Raw genomic sequence first — 20,807 nt, forward strand, 5'->3', positions numbered from 1 at the left:
TGTGCTTCTTCAACCCAAGTCTGAACGTTGTCGGCAGTTAACAATTTGTGAGTAGTGTTTGATCCTTTGGGAAAGTTTGAAGTCTTGGTAATGAAGGCTGTCCACTTTCCGGAGTCCTTGAAAATCGACTTCTTGATCAATGTAGTCATAGTTTTTCCAGTTGCATCATTGATGGTTGCTCCAGCACATGCAGCCTTCAGTTCATCCAAGTCAAACCAAGTTGAGCTCCAGTGAACCTTGCAGTGTGTGCCCCTATAAAGCGCAAAACCCGACTTTTCCTCCTTGTCCGGTACAAAAAATTCACAGTCAAAGTAGAGAAGAAACTCTTCATCTTCCTCTTCATTTTCCTTAGGTTTGTGTGGTCCACTTTCAGCTGCTGTTGTTGAGGTCTTTGGGATCAGAGTGAGATCAAAAACGGAACAGACATACTGCATTAACAAATGATGTTGAAGCAAAAGCATAAAGAAACCCAAACATACCTGAGGTACATCCACAGTCAGATCCATAAAGAGAGGGTTGATGTGGGGGTGCAGACCCATTACAATAAAATATCAATAGATGAATGGAATGGGAACCACCAGATTGAAACTAATCATACAGCAGGGTGTGATTCTGAGACCCTGAATTTTTTTTGGCTGCACCGGAATTTGATCTTGGTATGCTGTGCAGCAGCTTCGCAGCAGACTGCGGCCAAATTTGGCATCTTCTCTCTTCTCATCTGTGGTTGACTGAGCAACCTTTTTAGCAAAGGTAGTATGCAGTTGCGCGGGTTTGACTGTAGAGGTGACACCACGGGAATTATTATGTCCGAGACCCGATTGAGCGAAGTTGTGGTGTCCGAGTCCGCAATAAGTCTCAATTTTTGGATTGAAACCTATTAAAGGCAAGGGGGGGACCTTGGATTTTACTAGGTTTCAATCCAAATTTGAGACTTATTGTGAACTCTGTCACCACATTAAGTTTCACATATGATTGAACCTAATAGATCCCGTGGTGTGACATGGGCACTACAAAAAATTTGTTGCATGCAGCATTGGCAAGTGATTTTTTGACCCTTCAAGTTTTTGGATCTGAACTTCAAATTTGAAGGTCAGGCTCAAAGATTTCAAAAGTTGAACAACCAAATCCTCAAATTTGAAAAGTCCACAACCAATTCTTTGCCCACCCCCTACACCATGATGAAACAAGAGTTAAAAAAAACAAACACAACTTGTTCAGATTGCAAACTATTAATTTCAACTAAAACATCATAAGACAATGGACAAGCATACCACTGAAGGCCAAAAATGATCATTTCACCTCAAAATGTGTTTCTTCACAGGAAAAAAAAACACCACACTAAAGTGAACATCTCATTTATTGCGTTATCAATCCGTCATAATCAGGTAGTTAAACGAGCAGTCATCATTACAAAAAAGGTGTTTATCAAAGCGAAAAAAAATAATTGGTTTTGCTCGTACAAATGACATCCATAAACAAATCAATTCACCGAAATAAGTTTTTTAACTTGCATGTGTAAAAAATAGCCAGAGTAAGCTCCATCCTGTTACTCTCTTTCGAGGGTGACCACATAACTATGAATCATGACAAAGTGATTCAATTGACTGAACAACTAATAAATGCCAAAAAAACATTTATATCTTGGCTTTTTCAGTCAATTGATTTGTCCGGAGACTTTCTCCTTGTGTAGAATGAAAAAGATATCTGGAAGATATCTGAAAGTAAAACACAAAAAGTGGTCCTTGGCATCATTGATTACTTTGAGGGGTCTTGTGTGACGTGTGGTTTACTAGGCATTAAGCCGTTCAACTTCACTCCCCTAGCAAGTAGCAAAACTTATTCGGTGATTTGAATACTTGGTCACGACTGAAATGCAAGATAAAGAAGAAATAGAAGGAAATAGAAAAAGAAAAAGGCCACTTGCAATCACGACTGATATGCGTGATGAAGAGAAAAGGATAGAGAAAAGAATCGAGAGCAGAAAAGAATTCATGACTGAAAGAAAGAGGTCCCTACCATTGGCTTTCGCCTCCAAAGACGTCATAGTTGATTTGAAGCAACTGTTCATACACGAGCAAAAGAGCGAGAAGGTCAGTTTTCCGGTCTTTGCGATCTTCAAACTGCGAGAGGATAAAGGTTCAGTGGCCGTTTTATCTTCCTGTCGTCGCTGTATCATATTTTGACAGGATAAGAGCAAGACATTTCAAAATAATTTAATCACACAAACAGAGCAAGTTAATCACACCACAAAGTCAAACGAGTCACATCAAACTCTATAATAACACACGTATAAAAATCGCAAGAGCGCATCAAGTAGTTAATCACCCAAAGGCTTTCGCACAAGACACACCAATGAAACGTTCACAAATATGACGTTCTAGAAGAAATCAATGAAACGCTCGAGATATCATGAGCTTTCACTGCAAGTTTTTAACGTTTTCAACAGTTTGAAAAGATTGACTCCTCCCATCAAATGACACAGCGACAAGCGTACAGAGAATGGATTATCGGAATTTTTCATCACGAATTCGAGTGAAAAGGGCCCAAGAACTGGAAGCTTACCTAGAGGACCAGATGCATACTCTACATCGATAATCATCAGGATACCTGAGACAAGCTGGAAGAAACAAAAAAACAAATCGTTAGTATAACTTGTTGCTATGAAGATCGTGATATGGTATCAGATAAAGTGTCTCAGAATGAGGTAAGCTTTGGTAAGTGAGTATCCACATATCCTGGCAAGGATCAGAAGCAGAACTGTATTGTTTATAGTTGATCATCATAGACGAAAGAAAGAGAAGTAAAGAAAAAGATAGACCTCAGAAAGCTTACCTCAGGTATCCGAAGTACGTCGAGGAGTAAGAGTGTTGTGTTCTAAAACCGTTAAAAAGATCAAATTCTTTGTCAGTTTCGATTGTTGATGAGTTTTGCTTGAAGGGATTTGAGGTCGAAGTGATCAGTTGGTGATGCATGTTCAAATGGTTTTGCTCAAGCCCTTGGAGGGGTATTCGCACGTCGGACGTAGTTGGCGCCCGTTGTGTAGTTTTTAATCGTCTTTTCAGGAGACCAGAGAGAGGAAGTAAATGAGAGAATACGGACCGAGAATCATCTTGAACACGAAGATGAGTGGATGTGTATGATGTTGGGCGGACTGGACGATTTGTTGACAGCTTTATTGAGCCCCGAAAATATCGGCTGACTTGTGGGTTCGAAGTGGCGTTCACGTGACTTGATCAGTCGTTCCGCAGCATACCACACAAATTCAATCAGACTTGTCGAAAGAGAATCAAGAGCTTGAACTCAAGCCTGATTACTTTACAGTCAACTTCAAATCAAACACAAACATGCCACCCATCAATCCCAAAAAGAAAACCATGAACGAACAATCTCTCAAGACTCAACCAGTTTCATCAAAACCCAAGACACATATCCATTTTCATAGCGATGAAGAAGACGACATGGTGATGAGCAATTTACTTGAAAGTGAAGACCTAGAAACCAAAGGATCAGAAGAAGCCACAAACTCAGATCGAACTTCAAACCAAGACTCAAATGAAAGTGAAGAAGATGATGAAGGTCCAGAAGTGATTAGTACAGCAGTTAGTAAACGTGATGTGATAGCCAAAGAGAATGTTAGAAAAGAATTTCAAAAATCGTAAGAAAGCTTCTTTTTTCCAAACCTATCTCTCAGTGATCCTGAATTCACTAATTTAAATATTTTGTGAATTTCTTGATTGTTTAAGAATTCAAATCGCTAAGAAGAAAGCCAACAAAGCCCGTGATGAAAAACTAAAACAATTAAAATCACAATCTAAATCGAAATCCAAACCAAACCCAATCGAACCCGAACCATCTTCATCATCTTCCTCAGCATCATCATCAGATGAAGATAGTGAACCAGAACCTACCTCATCATCATCAACAAGAACTACTCGAACACTTCAATCGAATAAGAAATACCTAGACCCTTCTCTCTTTGTAACCGCATCCAACATTCTTGAAGAATCTAAAAGATCAGCTGAAGAAAGAGAACAGAACAACCTAACATCTATTATGAAAAAACGAAAAAGAAGGAACATATCAGACCAAGAAGATCGAAGAGAAATCGGGTAAGGTCTCTAGATCTATTAGGTTTCAGCTATTACTATTGATCAACTGATCTATTTTTTCAATCTCTTGGTGGGATGACTTGACAGGAACAATACAACAGTCGTAAGGTTAACCAAATCAACTCATCTAACCCCTACAGCTCGACCAGCACGAGTTTCAAAGTTTGTGAAGAATAGACTTTCATACATCAAGAATCGTGGATCACCACATCAAGTTCCTAAATTAACTTTAACAGCTAAATCTCAAATGGGTACTCGTCATCGGTCTAGATTTGATCTAGGTACACGAACTTCAAATCGTCCAGCTATCTTGTTTGTTCGTGAACCTAAATAACCTCAAAACCAATCTTTTGTAATATTTTCTTAATGGTTTTTTCTGGAAAGTTTGAGGATTCGATTTCAGAATGTTTGATCATTTTGAGATCTTCAACTTTTAGAGGAAGTGGAACACACCTTTAATAGCATCGTACTTTTATGATGGTCAGCCACATAACTTTTGCCCCCATGGACTTTAGATCAACACTTTTCTTGCCCCGTGATAATAAAGCTATAAATTTGTATATAAAAGTCATTTAGATGGTCAAGTTGAAAGACTTATATATAGATCCAGGTGAAGAGTAGCTATGAGCCTGCCAGCACTGAGAAATCCCCCCACAGACCAAGTAGAAAGCTCTTGATCTAATTCTACAATACCTTGATGATGAGAATGGGAAAACTTGATGATGCTTAAGGAGAGAAAAATCTCTCATTTGAGGTATAATAGCAGGTGCAGCAACGAGCATGAGTGCGCCCCGCATATTCAAAGTTAAAGTCCACCTTTTTCCCCATCCTCTTCACCTCTTCATTTTTCCGATCTTTGATTTCCATCTCTTGTCTGAGTCTTTACTAAAAAATAACTTGATAACTCATTGGTATCATTTTATTTCCAAATGATCCAATTCTTTCAAAAGTAGATCCCAAAACATCTACTCTAAGACCAACTTTAAATGGCAAGAAAATAATTCATTCAATAAAATTTCATATATTTTTTTCTTGTTTTTTTTTGGTTGAAAACACTCATCATCATTACATACAATCTCTACTACTTATTCAAGAAAATAAAAAGCAAGAGAGAAAGAGATAAAGGAAAAGAGATACAAAAACAAAAGAACAAAAGAACTTCACTGAAGTACTTCCAAAACAAAAAAGATTCATGAATTTTAGGAAACCAAAATGAGAGGTATTTTAAAAGGAAGGAATGACTTGGATAATTTTATACAGATCACTATATAGTACTACTAAGAGATTTTTTAAGAATAAAGTTAAAAACTTTATAGAAAAAGTATAGGAAAAAGAACTGTCACAAGATAAATGATAAAAGAAACCCGAGTTTATTTAAACTTCAAGTAAGACACCACTTTTGATATATAAGAAAGAAAAACTAAAAAAAAGTCTACTACAATCAAACCAATTCCCCGTTCAAAACGAAAAACTGATGTGAAAGTTTATCTAAGAGGTCTAGGTCTAGAAGCCGGTTTAAGTACCAACCGAGGTTTTCGATAAGTCGGTTTATTAAAGTTCGTTAAGAGTGGTGTAGACCGTTTAGCCAAACGACGTTGACGAAGTGGAGATTGTTCTAAATGTAATGAAACTCTTTGTCTTTCAAAAAAAAACCCACCTCAAGTCAGTTTTTGTACAATCAAGCTTTATAGAGTTAAGAGGAAGAGAGAGACAAACAATTTGATGACCAAACCATGAGTAGTACCGTTTGTGGTGATTTCATTCGGGTTGTAATGATCATCTACCCAATTACTGATTTTTAAACGAATGTCTTGAGTTAATGGTGTATATGTTCTTGGTGGTACAGGTGGAGGAGTCTTGTTGAGATGACAGTTTACGTCTAGTTCTACCATCGTTTGAGCAGAGAAAGGTTGGGTTTGAGATTGAGATACCATGGCCATCGTTTATATGTTGTGTATGGGGTTAACTGGTTTTTTTGGGGGCTGGTTCGTGTTGATGAATGAAGGCTTTGGAAGAGAACAGGTAAGAGCGAGAATGAGGATCAGGTTGATGGATGGATGAGTAAGACTTACATATAGCAATGATCAATAAGCCAAGATGAGATGATTGGTTGATTGATTGGTTGCTGTGGTTGATCTTGTTGTGAAGTTATGAAATTGAAATTGATCAAATGTAAATCAAATCTTTATAAAACACCAAGACTCGGTTATTTCAAAAACAAAGGATCAAAGTCAAAGTGATGATGTTCTTGTAAAATGAGAGTGATGAAGATCAACCAAGATTAAATTAAAACCAAAACAAAGGAAAGGGGTAATCTGATCAAAGTCAATCAAAAAAAAAGGAACAAAACGAAAAAAAAACACAACCAATCTTTTTAAATCACTACCAAGTCAACTTGCATAATCAAATCAAATCAAATCAAAAACGAAAAGTATTTCATGCAAAGTTGAATCACAATCAAAGTGAATCTGAATCTGAACCGAAATCTTTTAGACTGAGAATCAAACTTTGAATCGATACACCAGTCGCCACCAATGCACCAACCCCAAAAAATAATCAAGTTTTACAACAACAAAAGACAAAAATCCCCGTTTTTGTTTCACACAATTATGTATCGAAAGAGATAAACTTTCACACAGAGTGATGTGTAGAGCTAATTTCACCTTTTCAAAAGGAGTGAATAAAAAACGATTGAAATGGTTAAAGCGAAAATGACGTATTTCACTTCGAGTGAGAAGAGTCAAGAGAATCGAGAATCGAGAATCGAGATACTTATGTAAAGATGCTTGAATCTTGATTTGGGTTTATGCAAGTTAATAAAGTGTAAAAAAAAATTATCCCCTAAATGAAAAATCTTCCCGAGGCGCGGGATGAGAAAGACCAAAACCAAAAAGTTGAAAACGTTGAAAAAGTGTGTTGATTTTTGATAAAGTAGAAAATGAACGCCTTTTGGGTGTTTTGATTAATGAGTTTTAAAGAACTTGCTCAGTGGTATGTACATAACAAAGTTTGTTTAAACTTTAGAGTGATTTACATTCGCTTTCGCTTAAATTTAGTGTGTATGTAGTGCGCTAAAACCTCCAATTGTCCATCATGATCATCATGATGACTTAAAAAATGATCAGTAGTTTACTAGTTCAACCTTTTTTAGGCAAAGTTAATTGAGATTTGTCGATATGGGGACCGTAGTGTGAGGGAAAGAGAGAGAGAGAGGTAGGAAATCGTGATTTTAGGTCAAAGACAGTGATGTAATTGTATCAAAGAAGGTGACAAAGAAGACTAACAAATACAAATGGTTTCATTTCTTTAAATGAACTCGTCTTCTTCACCTCAGGTATCAGGATCTCCTTGAAAATTAAATTTATCCCTTCATTTGATGAATGATGATGATGCTTGATCACTAAGGAGAATCTCGTCCATCCCCTCTTGCATACCTTTGATTGATATTGCATATCATACGTTTAGTCCTTGGCTATCTTTGTACACTCAATTGCTCAAAACTTGAACTATACATGAAGCTTTTGATCACTAAGTTTGTTTTTGTCGTGTGTAAAAATATGAGTGATCAATTCAGCATGGTTGATCATCTGAATCAATTGGTTTGTGATCAAAGTACTTTTGAAAAATTAGTCTGCTTGTATAGTATAAACTCATTGAAGTTGAATAAACAATAAATAAACCAATTTTGGTTCACAGACATATTAAGAAACTTATTTTCTCTACAAAGTTCATTTGGTTCATTAAAGTGTTTCTTTGTACATTGCAGCCTCAGGCAAAAAAACCCATCAAAATGATTTCTTGGAAAAAAATATACTTACCAGAAAAGAGATCAAAAGGCTTGTGTTGTCTCTTTACATCTCAACATTAAGCAACATAAAACACTTGAAGAGAAATTGTGTTTACAAATCATAAGAGTTGAAGAAATTCATTTGGGATAAGATGATTACCAGGAAAAGATTAGAAAGCTGTATTTGTCAAGGCAAAATCCAAGAGTAAAGGCTCAAAGGACATTAGAAGATAAATGTGATTACATACAGAATATTAAGGAGAAAAAGTATGAGGCATGAGACAAGTTTTCATAAAGACTTTGGATTGGAGATACGTAAGAGAAAGGACCAGTGATGAATCAATTTTTTAATTGGAGTAACAGTGTAGGTCTAGTAATTAGATTCTAAGCCCCATTTTATGCACATATATATATATTAGATAGACATTTTCTTGTGTCTAGATCAGTTCACAAGTTTAATACTCAACTTTCTTACCAAACTTAATGTTATCAAAGAAATCTTAACAAGTATATCATTTAGGATGATTTTATATAATAAACCCTTGGATATTTAATACTTCAAATCTCTGGTTCTTTATTTATTGATTTGTGTGGTGAAATGAAAGAAGACGTTGAGTTTCTTTTTCTTTGATCTCATCATGATCACTTTGATCTTGTTGATATTTGACTTTGATAAACTTTTGAAGTTATTTATCTTTTGATATACCTTTTTCATCCTAATTAAGCTGTGTAGCTATTATTCTTTACCACTTCAAATTTTCCTACTATCAGAGTCCTTCTTGGATGAAGACTGGTTTCCATAAGGGAAGATATGTTAGGTACAGGTACTTTGAGATATTTAGGGAACAAGCATTCTGTTTTCTCATTGGGCAATGGGACACAAGCTATTTGGAATTTCCATGGGTCATTATTTTGGATTTGAGTGTAATAAGGGTACACAAACCTACAACCCGTCAAGAAAACCCATGCAAAAAACCCGTGACAACCCATCAGAATTATGGATTTTTTTGACGGGTTTTTTAGATGGGTGGAGATTTTGCCTTTTTTTTCCACCCATGCAAAAAAAGACTGATGTGAAAAAAAAATAGTTGGGTTATGGACTCAACTACCCCTTCAGATTCCTCACCAACGCCAAACGTCAAAAACCTTCCACACAACCCTCCCACACCCAATCTGTCTCCGCCCAACTTGGTTCAAGCAGTTCAATCTCCCATAATTGCGATCGGCACAAACACGGCGGGATCTCAGCCCATTCTATCGCCAAACCCTTTTGCAGTACCAACTCTTTCGCCAGCGGATTGGTTACGTCTTCAACAGATTGTAACCACATCGAATCCACCACCAGCCAACCAACCTGCTATCTCAAATCCACCCTCAGCCAGCCAACCTGCTATCATGGTCATTTCAGACCCACCTAAAAAGCCACGAGGACGCCCTTGAAAGTCGCCATCAGCAGCTCCTTCTCAAAAGCCTCCCCAAAAATCAAAACATATTCAAATGTCTCAACCATCTCAACCATCTCAACTCGAGTCTGATAGTCAAATTGATACTACACATGAAGACAAGACTCAAAACACTGACAAGAAAGACACGGAGATCTTCAAGTCTAGGAAATGCTGGTTCACCCCGGAAAGTGATGGCAAATCCGACTTGGATCTCGTGGCTGAATGGTGTAGTGATTTTGAGAACTATAACGCGTGGCGCACTCAACAGAAGAGTGTAGTCCGTGAGAGGGTGTCTGCTTTTCTTGTTTCAAAAGGGCACGTAGAAAGAGGAGGTCGAGAGTGTGAAAAAAGGTGGGTTTATTTAATGTAACTGTCTCTTTTCGATTCTAACTTTGCTTGATATGTTATGATATAGATTGGACTTCTCGAAGCGTGGTTCCGAGACGCTAATGCTCTTCGAAATGCAACCGGAGAGGGTAATGAAGATGCACGAGTAATTGAGTTCAACGTGTCGAAGGCCGATATTGCTGCATTCAAATGGAATAAGAAACGGGGAAAGAAAGATGAGGAAGAGAATAAAGCAAGTCTTCAGGGTACGTGGTGTCTTGTAGATCAGTGTAGTGTAGTGATTTGAACTGACCAACACACAGTCAGAATCCTACGCAGATGTCCGTGGTTTGAAGAGCTTGAGCCCGTCCTTGGAGATCGACCATCCGCCAGCCCATTGGCCTTCAGAGACTCGCTAGGCGACTTACACACCTCGACCTCTCTCAAGAAGTCAGTCATTGATTCATCTGACAATCCGAACGGAAGCCCGGGAACTTACACATGGGAAGCGACACCACCTTCCCTTGCGCTGGAAGAAGACGATCTCACCGCTTCACAAGAACAGAAGCCTGACCCACCAAGCCTTTCTCAATCGAAGAAAACGCCTCAAGACCTCACACCATCCAATTCTAGACCTGTCACACCTTCTACTGTATCTAGCAAGCGTTTCCGAAGCAACACTAAAGAGATCCCCTGCTCTTTCAATGGCAAAGAGTCTCCTCAAGATCCAAGCGGCTATTTATCAGCACTCAATCGTCTCCCCACCAAAGAAGAACAAGACGAGAGTGAAAACCGTGCTATGAAATCCCAAGAAAGAATCAGCTCGAACTTTACACAGGAAATGTCAAAGATGATGACCACCAATCGAGTTACAGAGTTGTCTTACAAGGAAAACATCGCGATTTCAAGATTGAATGTCGAGATACGGATTGCTCGAAGCAAGATGATCGTCGATCTCATACGTGATGGCATGAACACGGCTGAAGCGGCATCCCTTGCTTTGACTTCGATCCCCAATGTCCAGCCTACTCTATCAGCTTCGAATCACTTACCAGAGGCCGAGGGATCTCACACAGGGGGTCATGCCCACACCGCCCACAGTGAATAGAATCAGGCCACTCGACCGTTTTTTTGATTTCTTGTTTTGATCTTATTAAATGAAAAAAAAGTCTGCTATATGTCGAATGAACTCTATCTTAAAATAGATTTTAACTTGTGTGTGTTAACCATTTGTTCAACCCGAAAACTTCTTAAGAGTTTCAAAAATTTTCTGTGATCTCTTGCTAAAATACTACTAAATTTGTCTGTGACCACTTGACCAATGCGAATATATGAAATTGATCTGTTTACCTGTCTTACACTGGTCAAGATCACTCGGTCTCTGTTAGGACCTTTTTGGTTCCACTTTTGCAATTGAAAACAAAACATATAACTGCATTTCTTTGAGGTTATTTGTATAAGTAGGAGTCACAAAAACACTCATGAGTTTATAAGATACATATGAAATGAAATTTGAATCAAGTTGGTAAGGGTGAGATTCCACTCTATCGATAGCTGTATAACTTTAGATTCAAGCATAACCTCTGTAAATACAAAAAGCACGGAATAGTGAATCACGGCGTTGTATTCCCACCGAATCTAAATATGCTGTCCTTTGTGCATCAGCTAAAGTGTTGTCATAAGCCTCTTCTGGGTTACCATTCATCATTCCGATTCCTGCCATAGGTGAACCCTCAACAATCAGGTAGTTGTGTATGACTGCACAAGCCGAAATCCAGTCACATACATATGTGGCGTCTTTTGAGTTTCCAATTGATAGTCGCAGCTCGTGAAGAGAGCCGAATTGCATCTGTAACATACCGTTGCAATGTTCAGAAGCAATTCGTATTTTTGAAATCGAACGGTTGAAGTGATTTTGAGCTGGCGAAAGCGGACCTGATTGGGATCTTTTGAATACCAGCACGATATGATTCACGGATGCGTAGCCAGAGTCCGCAAGAATATATTCTCCCTCCGAAAAAAAGGAGGAGATATCCTGATAAAACTAGAGTATGATGCTCAGTTTAAATACAAAGCAGAGAAGAGATAGAACAATTGAAGAAAACTACGTACACGAGTTGACTTCAACACACGTTGGTCGTGCGCACTTCCACACCAACCGTGATGAGCGTAAAGAATTTTTCGCCGATCATCACAAATAATGAGAGAGTTCAAGGCGTAGATTGACTTTCTTGTGTAGTAATCTTCTTTGTTTTTGGACGGAGCGGAGGCTAAAGGTATCAAAGTACCATCGATAAAGCCAATACATTCTTGAAACCAAGAAGATTGACCAATACGTTGCTTGATTTGGGCTCGCTCATCTGCATCTGGCCATCGTACATATTCTGACTCAAGCTTGAGGATCGCATGGATGCAGCGTTTAGTGTAATTCTTGACACTTCCCTCTAACGAAAAAAAACAGCATCAGTACAGCAGATCGTGATAGATACCAGAATGGCTTTGACAAACCTGACAAAGAAAACTGCTTTGCCTTCATAGTACGGGAGCCTCCATTTCCCGATAAGCCTAAATTAGCCAATGCCACCAAAAGCTGCCACTGAACAGGTGCCTGATTCCAAGATGAATTATTATGAAAGATAGGATCCCATCCTATTCGGTGGAGAAGCTTGGTAAAGTCCATCTTGGACATCCGCGCCTAACGAAATTTGTAAAGGAAGATGATTGATCAACTACACGTATTTCATAAGATGATATTGAAGGATAACATGAGCTTACCGCAGTCAACCAAGTACGCTCGGTCTCATCAAACCAAGCTTGAAAACTCCGAGCCTTCTCATCGCAACGAGGCCTACGATGTCTGGGTAAAGGATATCTTCTTCTTTTTGCCTCTTCTCGTATCTCCAATAAAACTCCTAAGATTGATTCATCTTCTTCCAATTTTCGCTTCTGTCGTTGGATGTAGGCACGCTGGTTCATGGATGATACCATCATGAATGTGTAAGAGAATATGATGACTTGTTCTTCATATCCAATATTATTGTCTGATTCGTCGTTGTTGCCATTGTCATCGGCATCATCATCGTCATCGGATTTCATGAACGACACCATCATCATGCAAGCCAACAAATTCGGAAGGAAAGTTGGAGTATTAGGTGATGAGATGGAAGCGAGAAGAGAGATGTGAAGTAAGATAAAGGCGTCAAGGGACGACAGAAGCTGTTTGCGGACTGAGAGTCTAGCCATATGTTGGATGGGATGGGACGGGTTGGGTCGCTCAAACCTGTCAAGGGCAACCCATGCAAAAAAACCCGTCAAAAAAATCCATAATTCTGATGGGTTGTCACGGGTTTTTTGCATGGGTTTTCTTGACGGGTTGTAGGTTTGTGTACCCTTAATGAACTATGTACTTAATTTCATATCAGTCAATTGTGGTCTCAAAGTGAAAGACTCTATTCTGATTTACCATCATACTTGAACTCAAATACCTTGCAGAAAGAAACAGTTCCATTGATTGGATCTTCAGCCAACATGTCTTACACACATGTGATCTGTTGAGTCCAAACCCTGGACTTGTGAGCTGTGTGGTCCAATGATAAAATGTGTGTGCAGAAGTGGTGAGTAGTGGTGATGTGCTTAGTCCAAAGTTCAAGGACATGAGATGAAGTTGGCTGATGTTATAAGTAGAGGTGAGAATACAGCTATTCCAGGAATTGGTGTCATGGTCGCACCAATTCCTGGTCTTTTTCCCCCCAGCGCCACCGGCCAATACAGGCAGGGCGCGCGCAGCGGGGTGAAGAGCAGATACGCCCCGAACCGCGAGATACACAAGACCAGGGATTGGGCCAGGCCCCCATCAACCACTCGTGAAAATTTTCGTCCGGTGGAATTTTTTCCCGCATTGAAAAATTTCATCCCATATCGTCTGTCGCCGCACCACCACCTGTTCTTCAAACCTGCTTTGGTAAGTGTCCCTGAGTCTGTTCAGAAAACCACAATACTGACTCTTCCACATCTAGACATGCGTTCGCGACGCGGTCCATATGACGTTGGTATCAAGGTCCTGGCGGTGCAGCACCTCCGCACTGGGAAAACCATTGAACAAGTTCGGCGGCTGTTGAAGTCGCCAGTCAGCGCGCGAACCATATCTCGATGGCACGCCTTATAACGATGTACCTATTCGGTCATTCGCAACCCTGAAGATTATCATCGGCTTGGAAGAAGCACCCGGCTGGACGACGATGATAGAGATTTCATGTTGGAATTACTAGACTCCAATCCAGCTCTGTACTTGGATGAGTATCGATTCGCAGTTTATCGACGTACCGGCAAATGGGTTGCATTACAAACCATTGCCAGTGATCTCAAGGATCGCCTGTAGCTGACCCGCAAGAAAGCGCGGACGGTGAACCCTAATCAGAGTCCCTCGAAGCGAGCTAAATATTTATATGCAGCAGGTGGGTTGAACCCCAACATGCTTGTCTTCCTTGGTCAGTTCTTGTTTTCTCTGGTTTTTGGTTGGTTTTATGTTTTAAGTGACTGTATAGCTGACTTACCCATTCAGACGAGTGCTCGATTCAGGAACGACATCTTGGCAGGCAGTTCGGCCGCGCTAGAAGAGGTCAACGGACGACCCGAATTCCTTGGAGTCGCGGGGGAAAACGTTACTCGCTCCTACCAGCGATCTTCAGAGGTGGAGTTTTAGCTATGGACTGCCAAGAAGGAAGCTATTATTGGCAAGACTTTGAGGGCTTCCTCAAACATCGATTGGTAAGCAGGGCTTTTCATTGATCCTCCCTCATCTTCCAGAAGTTGACACGTAACTGGCATAGTTTCCGATGATGAACTCATACCCTCAGGCAAACTCAGTGTTAGTTATGGACAATGCGAGGATTCACCACGGCGGTCGTATTGATGAACTCACGGCAGAGAGAGGAATCCGCATCTTGTACCTCCCACCATACTCCCCCGATCTCAATCCGATTGAGAAGGCCTTTAGCGTGCTGAAATCCAACTTCAGACGCACCCAAATACTCATCCAAACAGCAACTGAAGATAAAATTGATGTGATCATGGAGACGACTTGGAACTTATTTTCGGCGCCGCTCATGCAAAAGATCTATACTGTATGTGGATATTGGGTTTAGGGGTCATTTGTCTTTAACCTCATCAAATATCTTGTAGTCCCATATGACTCTGTTGAGTTCCTTTCGTGAATAATGAATATTCTTGATGTCAAGCTCAAACGAACCCAATGTGATATGTAGCCAAAGTGAGAATCCTAACGAACCAAATGAGATATGTAGCCAAAGTGAGAAACCCCCCAAAGAAGAACTTCAACCTACCTTGACCAAATCGATCACGTGAGAACTACGAATATGATTTTCAAATTTTAATGGAAAAAGACATCAGTCTCCAATGTTCATTACCCACAAATCTATGCAGTATGCTGCATCAATTTTTCAGCACAAGGTTAGAAAGTTGAGAATCGAGATTTTTTGTCTTGTCAGTCTTTCTCGCCAAAGACTGACAAGAGACTCGCAAGAAAAAAAATGAATGGCACATTTTTAACTGCGTAAGGACGGACTAACATGACAGTGCTTGTTATTGCATAAGATCACACCCAGTCCGAAATTCCAACAAGTTTGAGCAGCAAGCTACAGATAGGCAATGAAAACGATGATTTGAAACAATCAAGACACACAAAACAACAAACCACACAAAACAACAAACAACAAACGTAACACACAGTTTGGGGGACTTTTTGGTTCTGGAGCGTGACAATCACAAACGTTTAAAGACAGATATTAAAAAAGAGATCATGAAGATTGAGGATGAGGTTTCAAGGATTGGTTATACACAGGAACAGCCTTGTAAAGGTCATCAGCTTGAGCAAAGGGGATCCCCATACTTCGAAAGTTTTCAAATGAGTAAGTCTTGCGGTCTAACAGTCTAATAAAATTATCAATCCCTTGGTCAGCTAAGATATTGCGAGTCTTCATCATATCCGGCTTAATCCCCGCATAGATGAGGAAGTTTTCGAATAGAGGCACTTCAGGTGGCGGGGATAATCGAAGTGACTCAGTCGGCATGATTGGAGCAGGCGCCAGCAATGGAGGGGCAGGTTGAGACGGGGGAAAACCAGCTGGAGGGAAAGGTGCACCATAGTAGTTATGGTGCACCACGGTTCCTGAACTGGCAGTAGGCTCGACTGGGACCGCGGGAGCTGTACCATTGAGACGGTGCTTCTCCTTCTCGTAGTTGGCCACAGGAATCCATCGGAAATCCGGCCGTTTGGACGGAGGGTTAACTTCATCGACCCCAGCTACCCCTTCAGCCTGCAATAAGAAGATCGTTCAATGAGCCAAATGAGTGTCAAAGGAAAGAAGAATCCTTTGACACTTACCCAATCGTTAGCCCAGGTGCGTATGCGCGGAATGTTGAGCACAACACATTGACTCGGGTCCTTGGGATTCAAAGCAAAGGTGACATTCTCGCCCGCGGTGAAGTCTTTTGAAAAACGGGCCCACAGCTTGCAATATTGACGCTCGCCAGGGGTCAAGATCGCGGACTAATGAAATAAGGAAAAAGAAGCGAGGGAAAAGTCAGCTGAGGTACTTTCTGAGGGTAGAGGCCTTTTTAATAAAAATGACTGACACCTGCCGAGTCATCTGATTCAGGGTGAGGTTCAGAATCAGAAGAGGGTGGCTTAGGGGCGTTGATTTTGCGCGCAATCTCTAAATTCCGTTGGACGTTTGATGTAAGCTTAGGGTTTTCAAAATCTTGAACCCCATGACCGTGGTGGCAGGTACCGACTGAGTAATTGCCATGAACTCTTGAAAAGTATCATTATCATCAATGCCAATCTTGGTGGCCTTGTGGTGACGAGAGCCGTGAATGAACCCCTGAATTTCGATCGTGTTGGCATACCAGGCTTTCCGAAGGGATTCAGACACCCCATCAAGTCGTTTATTGCAGCTTCTGAAAAGGCCCGAGCGGAATGAGGCAAAGTGAAGATTGGGCTCCCCGATGACGAACTTGTGGGGGACCTTGGGGTTGTAGTTTTCGAACTTGGGAACTGGTGTCTTGCGAGGTGCTAGAACTTTCTTGTGTTTCTTACCGTTAGAAGTAGAAGGCACGGGTTCTTCGAGAACGACTGGTTGCCAGAGGTTGAAGGAGACTTGGTAGGTACGCTGAACATCGGCAGTGTCGGATACGTCAGGTTGCAAGTTAACAGGGAATTTGGGTGTTGGTTTTGGGTCATCCAAGATATCAAGAGGTAGATCTAAAAAGCGAGAATGTCAGTTTCACATTCATGATGGTCAAGCAAAAATAGATATATATACTGACCATCTTCTGAATCGTTGGGGTTGTTAATGTGCAGATGTAGATCTATAAAGCATGAATGTCAATGTCAGTTTGGCATTCATGCGGGTCAAGGGGAAAACAGACAGGATCACTCACCATAATCTTTGTCTGGATGGTCGATTTCTTGAGCTAGATCTACCCAGGATGAGATGAATGTCAGTATCAAACTCATGCGCGTAAAGGAAATAGAGAGATGTTGACTCACCATCTTTGTCCTCGTGGGCAGAGTCGAGGTCAAGAAAGGTGGCTGGCCTCTTCTTTGAGGAACTTGACTCAGGGAAGCGTTTGGAAGCAGCAGGCAAGGATGAGCAGTGAGTTGAAGGAGAAGGAGCCGGGGTTGTTTGTGAAGAGTGGGATGAGTCGCAGAACAAAGGATTGAGATGCGGGTTCAAAGAGGATACCGAAGACGCTTGAGAGCCAGGAAGAGGGGGGACCGCCTTTCTACCGTTGTGAATACCATTCATCGAGGGGGTTATCATATGTTTCGGGTTATTAGACCGTTTAGAAGGCTCCTTGCAGGGTGACGCTATCGGTGAAGAGACCCCAATGAGCGATGGAGCCGTTACGGGGGGGGATGAACGAACTAGCAGCAATGGGGAATATATTGGATCTGGCGATCAAACCCCAAAGAAAGAAAATCAGTGTATAACTCTTTTTCAATGATCAAGAACAAAGGACTTACTGAGGTCTGATAATATTCTGTCCCATAAGTGCTTGTGAATAAGTGCGGTTCCGAAGAACACGGGAGACAACATCAATCCTGCCTGCGGCCGACCTAAAGGATTGACAATGATAGGAATTGTCAGTGGATCATTTCAATGGATAGAACGAAAATAAAATGAAACATAAAATGATATCAAAAAGATGAGATGAAGAACGGATCGGAGGTAAAAAAACTAACGAAGGTACGTTGGAAGTCTTGCTATTAACCATACTGAAAGTGATAAATGAGGACGTTGAGTATTTGTTGACAAAGGTGGAATATCTGTTGACAATAATGTGTGTCTTGAGGGGCAAAACGGTCAGGGAGGCCGTCTTTTTATGGGATGAGGGGGGCCGGTATGAATTGGTCATCTTGTGGTTTGAGTGAATGTCCGTTGTTGGTGATTGAATGGGCGACCAAACATCAACCAAACATTGGAAGGCCATCCGGCTTTCGAATGTTTGGGTTGAGGTGTTGATCTGTGAGCTTGGGTCGATATGGTGGTGGAGATGATATTGGTGGAGATGATTTGGTGGAGGATATCGATGGTGGTGGATATGGTTAGTGCGGTATGGATAGATCAATCCGGTGGGTCACTGAATGGATGTTGCAAACAACCCCGAAAAAGCATCAGGGCCAGTCAAAGAGGACATCCGATGCTGCCGGATATACAAGTCCACACCCTGTTACAGCTGTGCTGCGCTGCGCACTGCCTGTATTGGCCGGTGGCGCTGGGGGGAAAAAGACCAGGAATTGGTGCGACCATGACACCAATTCCTGGAATAGCTGTACCATGACGACTGGTCACTGAAGCAGCGTATTGAGAATTGAAATTGAGATGGTTGGGAAATGCTGAGGTGTCACATGCATGAAGGCTTGAAGAGATTAAGGGTACTCAAAGCAAAGTATGTAGCGCTACATACTTTTCGCTACATACTTTTTTTGGCGGGGACAAAGAAAAAAAATATACTTTTGGCCTCGCCTTCCCCGCCAAAAAAAGTATATAGCAAAAAGTATGTACACGTACATACTTACTTTGAGTACCCTTATTAGTGAACGGTTGAGTTTTAAAACCACCAATCGTAAGCCGACTCAATAGGACTCAACTCGACCGATTAAAAGACACTTCAGTCACCATTACCAATTCAACCAATCAGCATTCACCAAAACTAGAACTAAGCATTCATCCATCTTATTCGAAAACCATCAGCACCATCAAGTTATCATCAATCGATCTGTTCAACTGCTTTCCATTCAAAACTAATCAAACCAATCTCAAAAACCATCAATTCCTAATAACATCATCTCTTCACAAAACCTTCAATCGGAACACAAGCAAACCAACACTCCTCTTACTGCGACATCATGCTTCACGCTTTTCCTCCTCAGCAGCAACAACCATCACAAACTACAACTCAAGCTCAACAACAGCAACAACAATCTCAACAACAATCTCAATCTTACTTTCGACCTACTACTCCATCTAATCTAACCAATCAAACTAACTCAAACCCTCGTCTATACAATCCAGTTCCAAATCAACAAAACGTCAATAACTTACATCTCAGCTCATTAATCAGTCCAAACTTAAACACAACAGGACATCAACAACGAAACTTACTATTAGGAGCACTTAATAGTCCATTACCACCACTTTCGGCTAATCGAGATACATATGGAATGATCAATCATTCATCTAACAATAATGGTCCTACTACTACATCCACATCTAATCAGAATGGTAATAATAACTTATTTATCAATCCTCCTCTTTCTAATCTCAACGGTACAGTCAGACCACCTTCAAGACATTCACCTAATCATTTGATTAATCCTTATTTAATTTCATCATCTTCTTCTTCAGGACTTCATCATCGAATCGATACACCTTCTTTACTAGCTAACTCTTTAAACACGCCTAATTCTGCTGGTATTCCTGGCTTGAACACTTCTAGTTCTAATCTTAACAATCATCATAATAATGGAAATCAATCCGGTGGTGGTGGTGGTAAATTACTTTTGGCTCAATTACCTCAAACTCAACAAGGGTTTAATTCTAATTCGGGAACGACTACTGCTAATACTACTACTACTAGTACAATCGATCAAGCTGAAAATGAAAAGATTTATTATTTAATTGTGGATCTTTTGAACCCTGTGAGTCGTGAATTAGCTCTTCTAGAGTTAAGTAAGAAACGAGAACAATGGGATGATCTAGCACTTGTACTTTGGCACTCGTTTGGTTTGTCTCTTTTTCCATATATCGTATAGTTTATCTATCTTGAATGAAAAACAAAAACTGATTTTTTCATCTTACACAGGTGTCATGTCTTGTTTACTTCAAGAAATCGTGACGGTTTATCCACTTTTATCACCTCCATCTTTAACAGCCAACGCATCCAATCGAGTCTGTAACGCATTAGCCTTATTACAATGTGTTGCATCACATAATGAGACCCGAGGATTATTCTTACAAGCACATTTACCATTATTTCTTTATCCGTTCTTAAACACGACCTCTAAGACCCGACCGTTTGAATACCTAAGATTAACATCCTTAGGTGTCATTGGAGCCTTGGTTAAACAAAACGATAATTCAGATGTGATCAATTTCTTATTATCAACTGAAATCATTCCATTATGTTTAAGAATCATGGAAACTGGATCTGAATTATCTAAGACGGTGGCGATCTTTATTGTACAGAAAATCTTACTTGATGAAATGGGTTTGGCTTATATCTGTCAAACCTATGAAAGGTTTTATGCTGTGGGAACTGTTTTGAGTAATATGGTGAATCAATTGGTCGAAAGTCAAGCGGTTAGATTACTTAAACATGTGGTTAGATGTTATTTAAGATTAAGTGATAATCTAAGGTACGGTTTTCCTTTCACCTTTATCTTTCAAATCTGATCTCATCCTTTTCTTTTGCTTATCTTCATGCGTTTGTGTATAAGTTTGTAGGGCTAGAGAAGCTCTTAGAGCTTGTTTACCTGAACCACTTAGAGATGCAACATTTTCTCAAGTCTTAAAAGGTGATTTAGTTACCAAAAGATGTTTAGCTAGTTTACTT

At 40.3% G+C, this 20,807-nt stretch overlaps 3 protein-coding genes across 3 annotated transcripts; 2 read left to right on the forward strand and 1 right to left on the reverse strand.

The window, feature by feature from the left end:
• Positions 1 to 3,331: 3,331 nt before the first annotated feature.
• Positions 3,332 to 4,717, forward strand: MELLADRAFT_73964 (uncharacterized protein; the record flags this gene model as incomplete). Its single annotated transcript, XM_007404324.1, has 3 exons — positions 3,332 to 3,655; positions 3,744 to 4,109; positions 4,197 to 4,717. The coding sequence occupies 3 exons, from the start codon at positions 3,345 to 3,347 to the stop codon at positions 4,441 to 4,443; spliced, it is 924 nt and encodes a 307-aa protein (XP_007404386.1).
• A 377-nt stretch (positions 4,718 to 5,094) lies between these two features.
• On the reverse strand, positions 5,095 to 6,838 carry MELLADRAFT_115105 (uncharacterized protein; the record flags this gene model as incomplete). The annotated part of the gene is made up of 3 exons (XM_007404610.1): positions 5,095 to 5,747; positions 5,826 to 6,115; positions 6,182 to 6,838. The coding sequence occupies 2 exons, from the start codon at positions 6,047 to 6,049 to the stop codon at positions 5,594 to 5,596; spliced, it is 378 nt and encodes a 125-aa protein (XP_007404672.1).
• A 13,010-nt stretch (positions 6,839 to 19,848) lies between these two features.
• Positions 19,849 to 20,807, forward strand: MELLADRAFT_28229 (uncharacterized protein; the record flags this gene model as incomplete). The annotated part of the gene is made up of 3 exons (XM_007404325.1): positions 19,849 to 19,978; positions 20,058 to 20,610; positions 20,699 to 20,807. Coding segments are annotated over 3 exons (792 nt in total), but the record flags the coding sequence as incomplete, so codon positions are not given.

The sequence above is a fragment of the Melampsora larici-populina genome (genome assembly GCF_000204055.1).
Source record: "Melampsora larici-populina 98AG31 unplaced genomic scaffold MELLAscaffold_2, whole genome shotgun sequence".
NCBI lineage: Eukaryota > Fungi > Basidiomycota > Pucciniomycetes > Pucciniales > Melampsoraceae > Melampsora > Melampsora laricis-populina.